This window comes from Esox lucius, chromosome 23, assembly GCF_011004845.1.
Source record: "Esox lucius isolate fEsoLuc1 chromosome 23, fEsoLuc1.pri, whole genome shotgun sequence".
NCBI lineage: Eukaryota > Metazoa > Chordata > Actinopteri > Esociformes > Esocidae > Esox > Esox lucius.
In genome coordinates, this window is record NC_047591.1 from 24747140 (window position 1) to 24767397 (window position 20258).

The 20258-nt window shown below is 41.4% G+C and overlaps 1 protein-coding gene across 3 annotated transcripts in view; it reads right to left on the minus strand.

The window, feature by feature from the left end:
• Positions 1–532: 532 nt before the first annotated feature.
• The window catches only part of cntfr (ciliary neurotrophic factor receptor), a 214643-nt gene continuing 194917 nt past the window's right edge, over positions 533–20258 (minus strand). For all 3 annotated transcript variants that reach the window (XM_020042725.3, XM_013140250.4, XM_034290113.1), the window contains 3 exons: positions 13551–13734; positions 7855–7990; positions 533–4584 (listed from right to left, as the gene is read on the minus strand). In XM_020042725.3, the coding sequence (XP_019898284.1) occupies position 4584; positions 7855–7990; positions 13551–13734 (321 nt within the window). In that variant the 3' untranslated portion in view covers positions 533–4583. The remainder of the gene's footprint in view (positions 4585–7854; positions 7991–13550; positions 13735–20258) is intronic.

Below are 20258 nucleotides of genomic sequence, written 5' to 3' on the forward strand. Positions count from 1 at the left end.
CCGTGTTATTCTCAACAGATAATTATTTGTGGGTCTGTATGACATTTTGGTTGATTCTTTCCAGTGTGTCAAATAGTTCTCTATGTTTTCTAAAGATTTGGTTGGTCTAACTGTGCTACTCTCCAGGGGCTTGGATTGGGGTTACAAACAGAACCCCAAAACCCATTGTTCCTCTCTAAATGAATCTCTCTCTCTTGATGAGGCCTTTATTATGAAAGGTTTAAGAAAGAAAATATTTTAAGTGTGTGAAACTGAATGACACATAATTAGGGGGTGCAGTCCTAATTAATCTCTGAATGCATTACTTGAGATGTTGCTTTGTTCTCTGAACATACATCTCTATCTCTGTTTCCCCATCCTTCGTTTCTCTGTCCTCTGCATCTCCCTCCCTCTCTTGTCTTTTCTCCGCAAATCTGTGTACAGGGTCAATCTTTCAGTTCAATACTCTTACATGATTCATCAAGAAAGAGACCAGAGTGCAACTGAGTGCTTTATTTCATTGATCTTCTACAGACGAACTTCTTCCCACTGGACTAATGAGGGCCACATCTCCAGGATACAGCAGAGGGAGGGAGGGAGGGAGACAAACAAAGAGAGGGAGACAGAGAGAAAGTGACAGTGTGAGAAGAAGACAAGACGGAGAAGGAGACAAAGAGAGAAAAGCAGAGAAAGTGAGGGAGACAGAGCTTATTAACAAAACGAGACAAACGCCATATTAAAGCTGCATGCAGAATTCTGCTAAAGTATCCTCAGAGTACAATACAAACCCCATATAAAGAGCTGACTTAGCAATATAGACACACATTATGAACATCCCGAAGAGAGACATTAAATTTCACATCCACCTGAAATAAATTGTTTCTCATACTTTTCATGAACATAAAGAACAGCCTACTAAGCCAGCTGGTTTTAGGGCTCTGTTCACAAACACAAGTAGACCCCAGAAAGCCTCAGGAGAGCAACCCAACCAAATCAAATGAAAACACTGGTCACAGTGGAAAGAAACAATCATGAAAACTGACAGAACATGTTTGCAGAATACCTGACAATTATGACTGACACAAAAATGAAGACAGAAGAACTGGATTGTGTATCATAGAGCACAGCCTTGAATGTGAACTAGGGTCAGTAGACATACAGTATATACAGGCTTATATACCAGACACTCTTCACCTACTTGCAGCTATTGCATTCTAGTGGTCACAGACTGGCTACTACTACTTTCATATGTTTTGTATTTTGAAATGTTTAATTGGCATGATGCTTTACCCTTGATTTCCAATTTGTACTATGCTAGTTTCTATAATTTTTTTACAATGTACAATGTTGTTTTTGTTTTCATTTTAACTGTTTATTGGAACAGGCCGTTGGTATATTATTTTAAATGTTTTCAAAAATTTGGCACATATTTCTCAGTACATTTCATTTTGTGCATGACCATATGTCTTTTTATGCATAACCCTTTTTCTGGTGTTTAGGGCAAAAAAAAATTCTGTCGTACACACTGCAATTTAGCAAACTCTGAATGATGGCATTTTTTGTCTAGATAGAAATAGAGCCTTTTATCTGTCAGAGGTCCAAATACGTTGTTGTCAACAGGAAGGTGGCATCAAATTTGTAGTTTGAGACTTGTTTTTGAGACTTGGTAACCCAAAGAATTCTGAAACTTCTGAAATTCTCCAACTGTGATCCTTAGATAAACCAAACTTTCCTCATTGCTGTACGTGGGGTCAAAATACACCTGTGTCCTCTTCCTGGCTGGTTTATCACAGATCCAGTTTTTTTTGGTCTGGACAGTATCAGATCCGAGCTGCCACCATGTACCTGTCACTACTAGAGGCAGGACTTAGTGAACACAGCCTCAAGGGTTATGTCCTTCCGTTTTCAAGCTCCCTGGAGAGTGTCGTCAAGGTAACTCAACAAGATTAAGTGTTCCCTGTGACGAACCTCACACTCTGACCAGTAGAAAGCGGCCCAAGATTACGCGGTTCATGAACTTAATGTCTTTTCTGCTGTGGGGCCGGTGGAGGAGAATGAGAGACTTCTGCTTTCCTTCAAGTTTAAGGTGATGGGAAAGAAGGCACTGCACATAACATCTGCAAAGATGTTACATGCTTCCTCCTTGAAAGGAGTGGAAACAAGGTGGGCAGGGTTAATTAGGAATAGGGAAGGTCCGAAAGGCATAGTTTTTCTAATCAAACAAATGAGCTAGTTTTGATTAAAAAATATATAATAATTCCCTAATACTGTAAAGGGGTATTTTCATACATAGCATTTAGTTTTACAGCCCTTGCTAATTTGATGAAAATCTAACTAGTATCTGATTTTATTTGTGTTCTCTGACCTATTTATACCTTAATGAAATAAGACATATATGACCATGGATGTATTCCTAAAGGTTAATATCAATGGCCAGATACTTCATCGTCTATGATTTTTATTCATAAGACTTCCTAAGAGTAGCAATAATCTTGGCAACACTTAAGACATTTGTCTTAGATTTTTTTTTTCAATTCAATTGTTGATTTTTCTCATATGATATGAAACAATTCCATTTTATCGTTGTTTTGCTTTACATTTTTAGTGACACAACTTTGCCAAAAAGGAATATTTTTCCAATACTTTTTAAAAATGTGTCCCTTACCACCCTATGATAATTTTACAGACATTGAATCTTAGAATTTTTGCATATTTTTTTGCATATATATTTGGTGGATTGTAATGTCTGTTTTCAGAATTGCTGATTTTCCTTTTCAGTGCCAAACGTCAATTGGTTAATTACTAATGCTTGGCCATCAAATGGTGGCAAATGTGTTTATTAATATCTCTTTTTAAAGACAATGGTTTCCATTCATGTACTGATCACATACAAACACTGTCCCAGGTGTTTAAAGACAATATGAAAGAGTACTGTGAAAAATACTAAAGGCTAATTGGTCTAGAAGGACCATTTTACATACACTGTAGATATCAGTGTATTTCACGCCAATGACAGTGTGTTAATAACACATTCATAACATGATAATAACATTGATAACAGAAAGAAAGGAAGACTGGCAAGATCCTACTCATTGTGAAATGGTCACATTTAATGAACAACCTCTCATTGTATATACATCTATAAAAAGAACCCAGATATAGGTTACAAGAATCTAAAGCTAATACATACATTATTAAATAATAAACTTTTTTCATGTTAAAGATACATATCATAGTTTTTACAAAATATGATCATTGAGAATTAAGCCATTATGAATGTCTGAAGAATGAACTAAGATCCTATATGTGTTTTATTCTTCAATAATAAACAATACAATAAAGCACAACAATAATTATTGTATAACATAATACAAATTTGTGATATTAGCTATTAAAGTGTAAACTGCAAAAACACATTTTTGTAAAGGCAATGGAATTGGAAAGCAAACTCATTTCTTTTTCCAGAGTGTATTCCTCTAGTAAGAGGACTAGGGACCTAAGCTAGCTAGAGGACTAAGGACCTAATCTAGCTAGAAGATTAAGGACCTAATCTAGCCAGCGGACTAAGGTCCTAATCTAGCCAGAAAGTTGAGGATTTAATCTAGCTGAAGGACTAAGGTCCAAATGTAGTCAGAGAGTTCAGAACCTAGCCTAGCTAAAGGACTGAGGATCTAGTCTAGCTAGAGGGTTGAGACCGTAATATAGAGTTGGTAATCCTAAGGTTCTGTGCCATGTTTCCCACCTACATAATGAAGTAGTCAAAATACCCAGAATCATGTTGTTAAAAGCATACAAGACAATAACCGCTTGAACTATTGAGGGTTCAAATCCTTAAAGTCCATGATTTTAGAACGTTCCTTTGCAGATAGAGCCTTACCATTTTACCAAGCTCTAGTACCTCAGTCAAAAGTCCCAAGCTGCTGCTGATGAGGATGATGACGGCGGAGAAGAATTGCTTTCATATCCACAGTGCTTTTACAGCTCAACTCTCTTGGTGATGGTCGCGCGCCTCAGAATGCAGAACGTTTCCCTTCTACACAGGCACAGGCTTCAGGAAGCTAAGGATTGTGGGAAACCTTTTCCAAGACAAGTCTTTGGCATGATGAGTTAGCTGTATGTCACTGCAGGTAATGACTAAGAGGGGATTCTGGGATCTTTACAAGTGTCTTCAATATCACTGGATGATCAATAAAAGGCTTTAAAAACAATTAAATCAAAAGTACAAGATGGAGAATGAAATCGGTGTGCTGTGCTGACGAGATAGTCTTATCAGTCTCAGATCCACAAACTGACCTCCAAGGAGTCATGGCCCAATAGCTGTATTGGAGTCCATGGCACTCAATCAGTCTGTCAATTAATCCATTTTCAATTTTCAGAAATGTCTGAATCTGTGTCTGTTAGTATCTTTGTTGTTCTTGTTGGTGTTGTAGGGAGTAATTTCTTCTTCTTTTGAATTTTTTTTAATTTTTTTCTTTAACTTCATTGCTTCTGGATTTTCTACTTAATGTCATGTGAAACTTCAATTAAATGATCAATGCACGATATCCATTAACATGTGCAAAATAGAAACAGAAGACTCCTTATTTCTTCCACAGGAATGTATATCTATAAGAAGCAGAGAGAGAGAGGGAGAGAGAACAAGAGACAGAGCAAGATAAATAGTGGGTGAAGGAGCAAAATTACTAACATCAAACAATGATATTTTAAGAATCTTAGAGTGTGTATCCTAACTAACTAGAACAGAGCTAACTAATGTTTTCCATCACACAGGTAACTAAAGGCTGGCAATCTAGAACAGAGCGAACAAAGGTTCAGTGTTCTGGAATATACCAGCAGAATAAATATGATGTGCTGGGGTCTAGCTGGATGATGGATCTGGTTGTGAAACTGAGAAAGTACGGAAGAATCGTTAACCAACTGACATTTCACTGATCCTCAGAGAAAGAGAGAGAACAGCTGACATTCACATAATTACATATTGGATGTGTCATGCTGTCCTTTAGAGGAACGAGTCAGTGTGATATCCATTAACATTAGTCAGTTTGATTGTTTTTCTGTGAGAAGCATTTCACTGTATGAACTGCAAATGGAAGAACTACTGTTAGAACACTATGGTACTGCTGTCAGAACACTATGGTAATAATGTTAGAACACTATGGTACTGCTGTCAGAACACTATGGTAATAATGTTAGAGCACTATGGTATTACTGTCAGAACACTATGGTAATAATGTTAGAGCACTATGGTATTACTGTCAGAACACTATGGTAATAATGTTAAAGCACTATGGTATTACTGTCAGAACACTGTGGTAATAATGTTAGAGCACTATGGTATTACTGTCAGAACACTATGGTAATAATGTTAGAGCACTATGGTATTACTGTCGGAACACTGTGGTAATAATGTTAGAGCACTATGGTATTACTGTCAGAACACTATGGTAATAATGTTAGAGCACTATGGTATTACTGTCAGAACACTATGGTAATAATGTTAGAGCACTATGGTATTACTGTCAGAACACTATGGTAATAATGTTAGAGCACTATGGTATTACTGTCAGAACACTATGGTAATAATGTTAGAGCACTATGGTAATAATGTTAGAACACTGTGGTACAACTGTTAGAACACTATAGTACTACTGTCAGAATATTCTAGTACTACTGTTAGAACACTAATGTTAGAGCACTAAGGTACTAATGTCCGGAACACTATAGTACTACTGTCAGAACATTATAGTACCACAGTTAGAACACTATGGTCCTACTGTCAGGACACTATAGTACTACAGTTAGAACACTATACTACTACTGTTAGAACACTATGGTACAAATGTTAGAACACCATGGCACTAAGTAGACTAATTTGAACACTATGGTACTAATGTTAGAACACTATAGTACTATTGTCAGAATATTATAGTACTACTGTTAGAACACTAATGTTAGAGCACTAAGGTACTAATGTCCGAAACACTATAGTACTACTGTCAGAACACTATGGTACTACTGTCAGAACATTAAAGTACCACAGTCAGAACACTATGGCCCTACTGCCAGGACACTATAGTACTACAGTTAGAACACTATACTACTACTGTTAGAACATTATAGTACTACTGTAAGAACACTATGGTACGAATGTTAGAACACCATGGCACTAAGAAGACTAGTTTGAACACTATGGTACTAATGTTAGAACACCATGGTACTATTGTTAGAAGACTAGTTTGAACACTATGGTACTAATGTTAGAACACCATGGCACTAAGAAGACTAGTTTGAACACTATGGTACTAATGTTAGAACACCATGGTACTACTGTTAGAAGACTAGTTAGAACACTATGGTACTAATGTTAGAACACCATGGTACTACTGTTAGAAGACTAGTTTGAACACTATGGTACTAATGTTAGAACACCATGGTACTACTGTTAGAAGACTAGTTTGAACACTATGGTACTAAGGTTAGAACACCATGGTACTACTGTTAGAAGACTAGTTTGAACACTATGGTACTAAGGTTAGAACACCATGGTACTACTGTTAGAACATTATAGTACTACTGTAAGAACACTATGGTACGAATGTTAGAACACCATGGCACTAAGAAGACTAGTTTGAACACTATAGTACTAATGTTAGAACACCATGGTACTACTGTTAGAAGAATAGTTTGAACACTATGGTACTAATGTTAGAACACCATGGTACTACTGTTAGAAAACTGGTTTGAACACTATGGTTCTAATGTTAGAACACCATGGTACTACTGTTAGAAGTCTGTATGAAGTCTCATATTAATACACTATGTGACATCGGTTCTATTAGCTGCATAATGGTGAGTCCTTTGTAACACCGTTGGTGGAGCATGGCCAGGGTTGTAGGTTCCCCCAGGGATATTAAATGCATGCACTCACTCTGGGCTGTCTGTGGGCTGATGTACTAAGCAGGACTAGACATGCAGCTGCCAAACTGCTGCCATGAATCCCCCAGAGAAAAGGGCACAATAGGATAAGGAGGGAGGGATGGAGGACCTGCCCTGATGTGGTACATCATCCTTAACCCCGTAGGAATCAGCCAGTGGACTTGCTCCACTTCCTGTGATGTCATGTGATGGTTTTACGTGGAGCAGAAGGTACCTACCATACTCCTCTCCTTTTTCCTCTCCCTCCCATTTCCTCCCTTTTCCTCTTTCCTCTCCCTCCCTCCCTTCCTATCCACTCCAACCCCTTACCCTCTCATTCCTTTTCCTCCTTCCTCTCCATCTCCTCCCCTTTACCACTCCATTTTCATCCTCATTTCTATTCTTCTCCTCATCCTCTCCTCTCTTCCCCTCTCCTCTCTGACCCTCTGCTCTTTATTATGTACTTTAAATTGAGATTCTGTTTGGCTCACAGCGCTAAGCCCAGGATTCTGTCGGGTAATCCAGCACAACATGCTAATGGAAAGAAGAGCCAAGCAGAGAGTGGTATTCATTCAAGCACACATAGGATCAGACAGTTAGGTTGTGTCAGTACTGCTAGGAGGGTTAGGGGGCCCTATAATCAGACAGTTAGATTGTGTCAGTACTGCTAGGAGGGTTAAGGTACCTAAGATCAGACAGTTTGATTGTGTCAGTACTGCTAGGAGGATTAGGGGGCCCTCGGACCAGACAGTTAAATTGTGTCAGTACTGATAGGAGGGTTAGGAGGCCCTAAGATCAGACAATTTGACTGGGTCAGTACTGCTAAGAGGGTTAGGGGGCCCTCGGACCAGACAGTAACATTGTGTCAGTACTGCTAGGAGGGTTAGGGGGCCCTCTGACCAGATTGTTAGTGTCTGTACTGTACACTACTGTAGTGTGCTGTGTTTAGTGTGTACTCACCACATTAGGGGCCCTAGCAGCAGGCAGAAGGACAAGAACAGAGATGACAGGAGGTGGAGTGACAAGGAAGCTCCTCCCACTGGGACACCCGACCTATGGGGCTCCGCTGAGGGAGGGGCAGGGGATGGAGTGGTCTCTGCAACATAACCAATCACAACAGAGTAAGTCAAAACAGTCAATTACGTAGAGGACAAAACATCTGATACACAGCCCAAAACAACACTGGACATGTCTGATTGTAGCCACGCTTCCCCTGAACTCTGTAGAGCCACGTGACTGTGATCCAGAAAATCCATACCGACGGTGCCTGGGTACCACAGAGAGATGCCGATTGGCTCAGAGCCACCTTGGGTTGACGGGTTGATAACGGACAGGGTTGCCTTGTCTCATGGTAGGTAGTGTCCCTAAAAGCTGAGTATCTAATCACTGTGTATCTAAAATACCCAGCTCCAAGAGTTGTGTATCTAAAAGCTGTGTATCTAATATGTGTGTATCTGAAAGCTGTGTGTCTAAGAGCTGTGTGTCTAATAGCTGAATCATATACAGTGGGGAGAACAAGTATTTGATTCACTGCCAATTTTGCAGGTTTTCCCACTTACAAAGCATGTAGAAGTCTGTCATTTTTATCATAGGTATTCTTCAACTGTGAGTGACGGAATGTAAAAAAAAAATTGTTTAAATCACATTGTGTGATTTCTAAGTAATTAATTTTCATTTTATTGCTTGATATAAGTATTTAATACATCAGAAAAGCAGAACTTAATATTTGGTACAGAAATCTTTGTTTGCAATTACAAAGATCATAAGTTTTCTTGTAGTTCTTGACCAGGTCTGCACACACTGCAGCAGGAATTTTGGCCCAGTCCTCCATACAGACCATCTCCATACAGACCATCTCCATACAAACCATCTCCATACAGACCATCTCCATACAGATTTTGGCCCAGTCCTCCATACAGACCATCTCCATACAGACCATCTCCATACAGACCATCTCCATACAGACCATCTCCATACAGATTTTGGCCCACTCCTCCATACAGGCTGTCGCTGGGCAATACGGACTTTCAGCTCCCTCCAAATAATTTCTATTGGGTTCAGGTCTGGAGACTGGCTAGGCCACTCCAGGACCTTGAGATGCTTCTTACGGAGCCAATCCTTAATTGCCCTGGCTGTGTGTTTCGGGTCATTGTCATGCTGGAAGACCCAGCCACGACCCATCTTCAATGCTCTTACTGATGGAAGGAGGTTGTTGGCCAAGATCTCGCGATACATGGCCCCATCCATCCTCCCCTCAATACGTTGCAGTCGTCCTGTCCCCTTTGCAGAAAAGCATCCCCAAAGAATGATGTTTCCACCTCCATGCTTCACAGTTGGGATGGTGTTCTTGGGGTTGTACTCATCTTCCTCCAAACACGGCGAGTGGAGTTTAGACCAAAAAGCTCAATTTTTGTCTCATCAGACCACATGACCTTCTCCCATTCCTCCTCTGGATCATCCAGATGGTCATTGGCAAACTTCAGACGGGCCTGGACATGCGCTGGCTTGAGCAGGGGGGCCTTGCGTGCGCTGCAGGATTTTAATCCATGGCGGCGTAGTGTGTTACAAATGGTTTTCTTTGAGACTGTGGTCCCAGCTTTCTTCAGGTCATTGACCAGGTCCTGCTGTGTAGTTCTGGGCTGATCCCTCACCTTCCTCATGATCATTGATGCCCCATGAGGTGAGATCTTGCATGGAGCCCCAGACCGAGGGAGATTGACTGTCATCTTGAACTTCCATTTTTTAATAATTGCGCCAACAGTTGTTGCCTTCTCACCAAGCTACTTGCCTATTATCCTGTAGCCCATCCCAGCCTTGTGCAGGTCTACAATTTTATCCCTGATGTCCTTACACAGCTCTCTGGTCTTGGCCATTGTGGAGAGGTTGGAGTCTGTTTGATTGAGTGTGTGGACAGGTGTCTTTTATACAGGTAACGAGTTCAAACAGGTGCAGTTAATACAGGTAATGAGTGGAGAACAGGAGGGCTTTTTAAAGAAAAACTAACAGGTCTGTGAGAGCCGGAATTCTTGCTGGTTGGTAGGTGATCAAATACTTATGTCATGCAATAAAATGTAAATTCATTATTTAAAAATCATACAATGTGATTTTCTGGATTATTGTTTTAGATCCTGTCTCTCACAGTTGAAGTGTACCTATGATAAAAGTCCTCTACATGCTTTGTCAGTAGGAAAACCTGCAAAATCGGCAGTGTAACAAATATTTGTTCTCCTCACTGTACATGTGTATCTAAAAGCTGTGTGTCAAATTGCTGTGGCTCTAATAGATGTGTATCTAAATGCTGTGTGTCTAAGAGATGTATATCTAATAACTGTGTATCTAAAAGCTGTGTGTCTAATGGCTGAATCAAATACATGTGTATCTAAAAGCTGTGTGTATAAGTGCCGGGTCTCTAACAGCTGTGTATCTAAAAACTGTATATCTAATCGATGGTTAGCCTATCTAACAGCTGTCTATCTGATAGCTGTGTATCTAATAGCTGTGTCTCTAATAGCTGTGGGTCTAAAATATTTATCTCCAAAAGCTGTGTATCTAAAAGGTCAATTGCTCCCGGGAAAGGCAAAAACTAGAAAAGAAAACTCTGTTTATCTTAACATTTTATTTGGGGAATAGGACAGTTAGGACATATTTAGGACAGTTATGGCAGTTAGGACATTTATAAGCGGTCATTAGTACAGTCAGAACAGTTATGACTGTTTGGGATGTCAGGAGAAATTATCCATTTTAAGACCAGATGGCCTGTATAAATTCTTACTTAATTTTTTTCACACAGTACTGGTAATCTCTATTGAACGGATATTGGCCTTGAGGGAAGCAATGGGCTGGTTTGTTGTGAATGCCCTGCCTGATTTCTGGTTGCGGTTCGTCGTTCATTCAATAAACTTGTCAAGATACCGTCCAGCTGTCAGAATAGATGATGATCCTTCACTACTGCTTACTGTTATAATATTGTAAAACTGGACTGAATGTGACTATAACTGAATCAATTCTAATCTGCAAGAACAATCAATAACACACTTGTTTCTAAAGTCAGTTATGATGTCAACTGCTAGTGACCTCGTCCATATTACATCCCTGCTGTTAATGGGGGGACAGAACAGCAGCTGTTTACCATTGTCCTGTTGTCATTCATACTGGCTACAATATTACAGCACACACACATACATACACACATACCATCAATAATGTAATTCTAGAAAAGATACTGTATATCTATATCAGATAAACCATGTTGTAGTGTATTATAAATGGCAGCCTGCCAAGTTAATACACTCACACATCAAACAACATATTACTCACTGCATGGTAATAAAATAACTATTGCAGCAAGTGGTCTGATGCATTTCACTTTTTTCCCAAGTGGCTGTAAAGAGGAATGCAATGTGATTCATGTAAGAAACTGTTATTTTACTTCTGATTAATGATCAGTGAGTTCGGTTGTGGTGTTCTGGCTGAAAGCTATCGAGTTGTGAAATGACTTGAGCAAAGAAATGTTACTCAAATCAAACTGCAGGCAGCAAGATTTGATAGCTACATCTTTCCCATTGTTTGCTCTCTCTCTCATTCTCTGTCTTTCTCTCTCATATTCTTTCTGTGAACTGGTTAATCCAGCAGCTTGGCCTGGTAGGACAAACTCGATACTGTCTGCTAGCTGAATGAAACTGAGAAGAGCAGAATCAGATACCCCATCTAATGCGTGTTCGAGCTGTCTATGGTATTTATAAAACACAGATGTCATATCTGCTGTTTGTTAAACCTTCTTAAGGGACAAATGATCTAAAAACAAGTATTTCCTTGGACAGAGTGAGTGAAGGGTGAGATGAAGCCAGGTAGGGGAGTCTTGTGCAGTTCAGACCAGTACAGTGTGGTACAGTTTAGACCAGTACAGTGTGGTACAGTTTAAACCAGTACAGTGTGGTACAGTTTAGACCAGTACAGTGTGGTACAGTTTAGACCAGTACAGTGTGGTACAGTTCAGACCAGTACAGTGTGGTACAGTTTAGACCAGTACAGTGTGGTACAGTTTAGACCAGTACAGTGTGGTACAGTTTAGACCAGTACAGTGTGGTACAGTTTAAAACTGTATAGTGTGGTACAGTTTAGACCAGCATAGTGTGGCACAGTTTAAACCAGTACAGTGTGGCATAGTTTAAACCAACATAGTGTGGCACAGTTTAAACCGGTATTGTATGGTACATGTTAGTATAGTACAGTACCTGTATGGTGACCAAGGGTGATTTACTGCTTTTATAAACCAGTTACCAAAGTAATTAGAATACTGAAAAGTATCAACTTGTCATGTTGTATTCAATATCATATCCCACAGCTTTCAGCCAATCAGCATTCAGGGCTAGAATCACCTAGTTTATAAATAGCAAATTAGTGGAAGGTAGTATATATAAGACAGAATAATCTAGTGGAGTATAAGATGTGTGTGATAAACTAGTATACAAACACTCAACTATGTAGAATGCATTTGTATGCAGTATCTGTGAACAACAATTTAAAGTGTGTGTTTGTGTATGTGTGTGTGTGTGTGTGTGTACGTGTGTGTGGACAGAGAGAAAGAGGGGAAGGTTGTAGCTGCAGTACCACTGATTTCCAGGAGGGAGCAGTAGTGTGCTGAGATCCATAAGACCTATAAGAATGACCTATAAGAATGAACCAAGCCACATTCCAGTGTGAATCAACCAACTGGAGGACAGTTCAGTAGGCTGGATGGAAGTAGTTGTCTGGGCATGTTGACTTTCAGAAAGCTATGGCTTCATTCACAGTCCACAGATGCAGAGACGAAGAGTCTGGCATCCCATTGTCGCACAGCTGCAGCTCTTAGCAACACCCGCAGAGGGGGACACACAGCTCAAACGTGCACCTCCCCAAATTCCCAACCAACGCTTTCTACTCTATTCATCTGAATGTGTTGAAAGTTAGAGAAATTGCTTGACTCACACCGAGAACTAGAGAAGTATTAAAGCCATCGTTCCAATATTCCAGGTCACTGCTGGGTATACACGTACTGTGTTACTCTGACTGACCTTCAACTGAGACCAACTGTAACTGAGAACTGTCAACGAAACTGGACACTGTGAAGAGGGACTACAGGGACAGTGTGGAGAGGGACTACAGGGACACTGTGGAGAGGGACTACAGGGACACTGTGGAGAGGGACTACAGGGACACTGTGGAGAGGGACTACAGGGACAGTGTGGAGAGGGACTACAGGGACACTGTGGAGAGGGACTACAGGGACAGTGTGGAGAGGGACTACAGGGACACTGTGGAGAGGGACTACAGGGACACTGTGGAGAGGGACTACAGGGACACTGTGGAGAGGGACTACAGGGACAGTGTGGAGAGGGACTACAGGGACAGTGTGGAGAGGGACTACAGGGACAGTGTGGAGAGGGACTACAGGGACACTGTGGAGAGGGACTACAGGGACACTGTGGAGAGGGACTACAGGGACACTGTGGAGAGGGACTACAGGGACACTGTGGAGAGGGACTACAGGGACACTGTGGAGAGGGACTACAGGGACACTGTGGAGAGGGACTACAGGGACAGTGCCCTATTTTACAGTCCATCTGCCATTTGTGCAGCCATAGAGGATCAATGGGTAGGTTTCCATGGTTACGTACCGGGTTCCTGTTCGGTGGTGGAGGTGATCTGTTTGGGCTCTTCCATCCAGGGGGTTGCATGCACGGCAACGCTCCAGTCACTCCAGGTGCCGATCTCTGTGTCCTTGGCCGCCACTTGGATAATGTACTCCTTCCCTGCATATGCGTCTGTTATGGTGTGGGCAGTGCTGTCAGACAACTCCACCTGAAACACACCAATCAGAAAACAACACCCCATCAAGGACAGCCAATCAGAAAAGGAGAGGGAAATTGTCTTTATGTTATTTCATGATATCAGTGGATGGAGGAACCCAACTGGGGGGAAGGACTGTGGAGAACACACTGTGGAGAACATTCACTTTAAATGCAACCTGTTCAGCTTAGAAATCATCTTTAGAAGAAAAATAACTTTCAATTGAAAGTTTCAATTCTTTAAAAAAATAAAACTATCACACAGGGAGAAAGTTCCTGTTAAAGGGAGAAAAAAATGAATCCCATCCCACCAGTCAGTGAAACATTTAGCTTCTCTAAAACTGTCCCAACAACAAGGTTTAAGTTCCTCCTTCTTCACCTTCAAAGACTCTCATAGTCAAGCCAGACACACACCTGAGGGCCAAGCCCTCCACCAACACCCCTGGGTAATGAGGTCAAAGGTATTCTGGGTAGGTTTGACTATTTTCAGTCACAGAGAATTAAGCTAATGCACTCCAGATGGGGAGGGGAAGAGGGAACAGAAGAGGAGACGGGGAAAGTAGAGAAAGAGGGAGTGAGAGGAGTAGGGGGAATGAGGAGAGAGAGAGGGGTGGAGAGAGGAGAAAGAGTGAGAGGAGAAAGAGGGGTGGGAAAAGGAGAAAGAGTGAGTGAGAGGAGTAGGGGGAAGGGAGAGGAGAGGAGAAAGAAGGAGTGAGAGGAGGATGGGTGAGAAGAGTGCTGGAGCAGGCTGCCCATGGGCAGGGGAGAGGAGACAGAATGGATGGGGGGATCCCAGAGTCTATGACTCATCGTGAACATCGATCACCACCGCATCCCATCCTTCACTCTCCTCTGCTCTCTGCCTCACTCACCAGAGATCTATACTCAACTCCAGCAGGCAGCAGGGAGAACCCCTTCAACCTGAGTTCCAATCAGAGAAAAGAGAGAACAGACAGAGCACAGAAAGGAGAGAACAGAGAGAAGATAAAGGAGACATCAGACCAGAAGAGAGAAGAGCTAAGAGATATCAGATCATTTCACAAAACACACTCACAGAATACTGACAAACTTAGAGAGGGAGAGACAGAAAAACCAGGAGGGATGGAGTGAAAGAGAAACTACGTAAGGTCAAGGGAACAACATGGCCCCTCGCATTTAATCGGCCTGCTGAGCTCTCAGAGCCACCTGTGCTGCTGTGATGTCACTACAGATCACAGTGTTTCTCATCAGACCCTGTGGTGGGCTGAATAGAGAATAATGATCAAATATGACTTGTTTATCTCCAAGATTAACATTTTAATGGAACTGTCTTCTTCATAAATGGTATTTAATGTTCATGCCTCAAGCAGGAGGCAGTCCCCCAGTCACACAGAGAGCTTCTATTCACCTTCAGCCAGCCCGGTTTTGTATAATTACTACTTTTGACTATGGTTTATAGGGCTCCTGATCAAAGTAGTGAACTAGGAACTCATGTCCCTAGTTGTCATTTGAGAGTCATATCATGTCCCTAGTTGTCATTTGAGAGTCATATCATGTCCCTAGTTGTCATTTGAGAGTCATATCATGTCCCTTATTGTCATTTGAGAGTCATATCATGTTCTTTGTTCTGATGTGAGGAAACTGTGCTGCATTAGAGTCATTTAGTGGGGTCGCTTAACAGAGTGGGGTCGCTTAACACTTTAAGGTCGTTTAACATAATAGGGTCATTTAACACAACAGGGTCGTTAAACACAATAGGGTCGTTTAATGTTATTGTAGCCAGTTTGCACATTTTAACCAGGTTCAAACCTCGGAAAATCATCTGTTTTCACATATTTTCTCTCTTTCATATTTCTAGACAGAGTGGGAATAAAGAGGATAATTACGGTTTCAGCCTGACATCTTGGCTTCCACATGATTGTTGTAAAATTCTAAACAATGAGCAGCAGTGAGTTTTGCGGCTGTTTCCCAGTGTTTGGTCGGCTTTAAAAAGGTTTAAGTGACCTCAAGTTCCAAGGCTGGGTGACATTTTTTGTATGTAGCGCTTCCTGGTTCCTCCCACAAACCAACTTCCAACTACCACCACACCCTAACAACATCCCCTAACCTCTGTTAGACAAACACTACAGCTAGTCCTTCCATCTTCTCCGAGTTGTTGCCCGGGGCCACCTTCACCCCAACTGACACGCAACCAAGCAGGCGCTCCCACTGTCCTTTACCACGTACAGACGCCTGGATCACTTCAGCCTGTCAGAACGGGCAGGGAACTATCGGCTACTGGAACTGTAGATCTGTCATGACGTGTTGCTATTGGCTACTGTCTGGAGCTGGCCCTATCTGATGATGTGTTTGTCTGGGCCAGAGAGTGTTCACCTGCTGCCAAAAGTCTAACACTGGGGAGAGTCATTAGTGTGCCTGTACAATAATTCATGATGGCTTTTCTCTGCTGTCCCAAACAGCATAACACAACGTTAAGGTCTTACAGACTCAGTTTGAGTCAGACAGTGAGGCTGTTGTCAGCTGTACCCCTGACGGTTAAGATTAGCTGTAGCTAGCTGTAGCCCTGAAGGTTACCATTAGCTGGAACCCAGACAGTTAGCATTAAGTGTGTATAGCTATAGCCCTGTGGGTTAGGGTTACATGTAGCACTGAGCTTTAAGGTTAACGGTTGCCCTGGGGGTTAGTGTTAGCTGTATCTAGCGATAGCCCTGAGGGTTAGGGTTGTTGCCCTGATGTTTAGGGTTAGCTGTTCCTAGCTGTAGCCCTGAAGCTTAGGGTTAGATGTTGCCATAAGGGTAATGGTTAGCGGTTGCCCTGAGATTTAGCTGTAGCTAGCTGTAGCCCTGAGGGTTAGCATTAGCTGTAGTTAACTGTGGCTCTGGATCTATTGATTCACATATAAATGTATACTTTTTTATGTCTTACGCTTCCCTACATTGCCCAGCAAAACCAACTGTCCTAACTGACAACCTTTCCCCATATAGTGCACTACTGACCAGAACACTTTAGTGCTAAAAGGGACTACAGTAGGGTGTGATTTAGGACTCATTGGTATCTTTTCCTCCATGCATAATTTAATTCGCCATGAAAGCTAAACTCTGAACACATCACTTATGAGAGGAGATGTATGTTCATTTGGTCTAATTAATAGTCAGTGTTTCTATCCTCGACTCAGTCTGCTGATGGTGAATATCCTCAAATCTGTCTCTCTCTTTTGCTCTCTTACACGCACACAAGTACAAGTACAAAATGCACACACACACGTACATGCAAGCGTGCCAATAGCCAAGGAGACACACCCTGAAAGAATGACTACAACAGTATCAGAGTCTATACTGTAGCCCATGAAGTGGGTAATGGAGTATATTCAGTCTATACTGTAGCCCATGAAGTGGGTAATGGAGTATATTCAGTCTATACTGTAGCCCATGAAGTGGGTAATGGAGTATATTTAGTCTATACTGTAGCCCATGAAGTGGGTAATGGAGTATATTCAGTCTATACTGTAGCCCATGAAGTGGGTAATGGAGTATATTCAGTCTTTACTGTAGCCCATGAAGTGGGTAATGGAGTATATTCAGTCTATACTGTAGCCCATGAAGTGGGTAATGGAGTATATTCAGTATATACTGTAGCCCATGAAGTGGGTAATGGAGTATATTCAGTCTATACTGTAGCCCATGAAGTGGGTAATGGAGTATATTCAGTATATACTGTAGCCCATGAAGTGGGTAATGGAGTATATTCAGTCTATACTGTAGCCCATGAAGTGGGTAATGGAGTATATTCAGTCTATACTGTAGCCCATGAAGTGGGTAATGGAGTATATTCAGTCTATACTGTAGCCCATGAAGTAGGTTAGGGATTGTACTCCAAGATGTTGGTTTATCCATAATGTATTCACCTCCGCCCCCCCCCCTTGCAAAGTTGAATTACTCCTCTATTTAAATGATCTCTCTATCTCCAAAGCCTCCCCACTCTGAAAGGAAACATATGTCTTTATCAGAACAGCAAACCATTAGAGTTAAGGCTAATTTCATTAAGGGAATGCAATAACAAGACATTCACTCCGTCATCCTGCCTCTCCCTGTCACTAATGTTCCCATATCCAAAGTCTACTTCCCAAATTGCACCCTAATCTCAATATAGTGTACTAGTGGGGCCCCTTTAGTATTTGACAGAGAGAGCACTACACCGGGAATAGAGTCTCATTTGGGACACACACACGCCCAGGCGTGTGCTATGCTATTTAACACACATGTTGGAGATCCACAATGCAGCCTGCCTCCTCCCATCTGGCGTTCTATCAGGGTTTATCTACATTCCTTCCTGCATGGTGTCAACAACTTACAGATAAACATGGAGATCTGGGGCCAGTCCCACACGCCATATGATTCCAGAGCCATATGTGCGAAGTAAGAGGGTGGGGTGTGTGTATGAGTGTGTGTGCTTTGGCTTTAGAGGGTGTTTTGTGTGTTAGGCAATGGAGGATGGTAAGGTTGGGACAGCATTAGTGTATGGATACTCTCTGTGAATGCTGCCAAAATAACAGCAGTTGACTTTCTGCTGCATGTCGCCCCACTGATGGTCCTGGAGACAGAGAGACGATGGAGGGGGAGAAACGAGAGAGATGGAGGCAGACAAAGATTAAACTATTAAAGGCTCATTTTCCTCAACCCATATTCCCTACAGACCACGTTCTGCACAGACCACCTATTTGTTATAGTGGAGTCTGTACGCATATATTGGAGTCTGTACGCATATAGTGGAGTCTGTACGGATATAGTGGAGTCTGTACGGATACAGTGGAGTCTGTACGGATACAGTGGAGTCTGTACGGATACAGTGGAGTCTATACGCATATTAGGGATGTGCATTGGAGCATATTTTACTATATAGTACGTGTTGTTATTCGAATAGATTTTGGTTAACCGAAATACATGTTTTTACAAACTGACACCACATCGGCGCTACTACATAACGCGCCATCGAGGGACAGGGTGTTTTCATCGACTCAATGACCGTTCCTGTGACAAAAAACGACTGCGTGTATGGAGGAGCCGTGCGGTTGACACGCAAAACTACAGAACTAAAAGACAATATTAATAAACACAAAACATTGAGAATATTGGATGGAAGAGTCTAGAGAAGCTAGTATAGCTAAGATAGCCAGCTATATGCCTTTTGCTTAACTCACCGTTTTCTGCATTGCAAACCGCCTTTCGATTCCACAGCTGAACTTTACATAGCGTTTTGTAGCCAAATATTTTTTCCGGAGGTTACATTAATTCAATAAATATTTTCCATCTTCCCTTCAATTATTTGACTTTCCTCCACTTGTAACAACAGCTAAGAAGTATATGTTGCGTCATTCTGACTGACTGGGCCCGAACACACTATACCACTTTGATTGAGGAACGTAAACAATAAACACGTTGGAAGGAGCTCATGTTATAAAAACGACCTAAAACGATATACTTTTTTAAAATGTCATGGTATCTCGTCATATGTAAACATTTTTTTATTGGAATTTTTAAAGTATTAAAAAACAATAACATTCTAGTCTATTTATTTCAACTATCCATGCCCATCCCTAAGGCATATACTGGAGTCTGTACACGTATAATGGATTATATGCCTATAGTGGAGTCTATATGCCTATAGTGGAGTCTATATGCCTATAGTGGAGTCTATATGCGTATAGTGGTGTCTATATGCGTATAGTGGAGTCTATATGCGTATAGTGGAGTCTATATGCCTATAGTGGAGTCTATATGCCTATAGTGGAGTCTATATGCCTATAGTGGAGTCTATATGCCTATAGTGGAGTCTATATGCCTATAGTGGAGTCTATATGCCTATAGTGGAGTCTATATGCCTATAGTGGAGTCTATATGCCTATAGTGGAGTCTATATGCCTATAGTGGAGTCTATATGCCTATAGTGGAGTCTATATGCCTATAGTGGAGTCTATATGCCTATAGTGGAGTCTATATGCCTATAGTGGAGTCTATATGCGTATAGTGGAGTCTATATGCGTATAGTGGAGTCTATATGCGTATAGTGGAGTCTATATGCGTATAGTGGAGTCTATATGCCTATAGTGGAGTCTATATGCCTATAGTGGAGTCTATATGCCTATAGTGGAGTCTATATGCCTATAGTGGAGTCTATATGCGTATAGTGGAGTCTATATGCGTATAGTGGAGTCTATATGCGTATAGTGGAGTCTATATGCGTATAGTGGAGTCTATATGCGTATAGTGGAGTATATATGCGTATAGTGGAGTCTATATGCGTATAGTGGAGTCTATATGTGTATAGTGGAGTCTATATGCGTATAGTGCAGTCTATATACGTATGGAGTCTATACGAGTATAGTATAGTGGAGCCTATAGTGGATATGTTTGCCTAGTTTCCAACAGTAGTTAGCTACAGCCCTCAATTCCTGGTAATTTTATTATATCACATTGTCTGCAGGACTGGGATCTAAATATAGTGAGTGAAACTGGACACAGTTTAAACATGGAAAACATTTAAATATAGGTTTTAAACTGT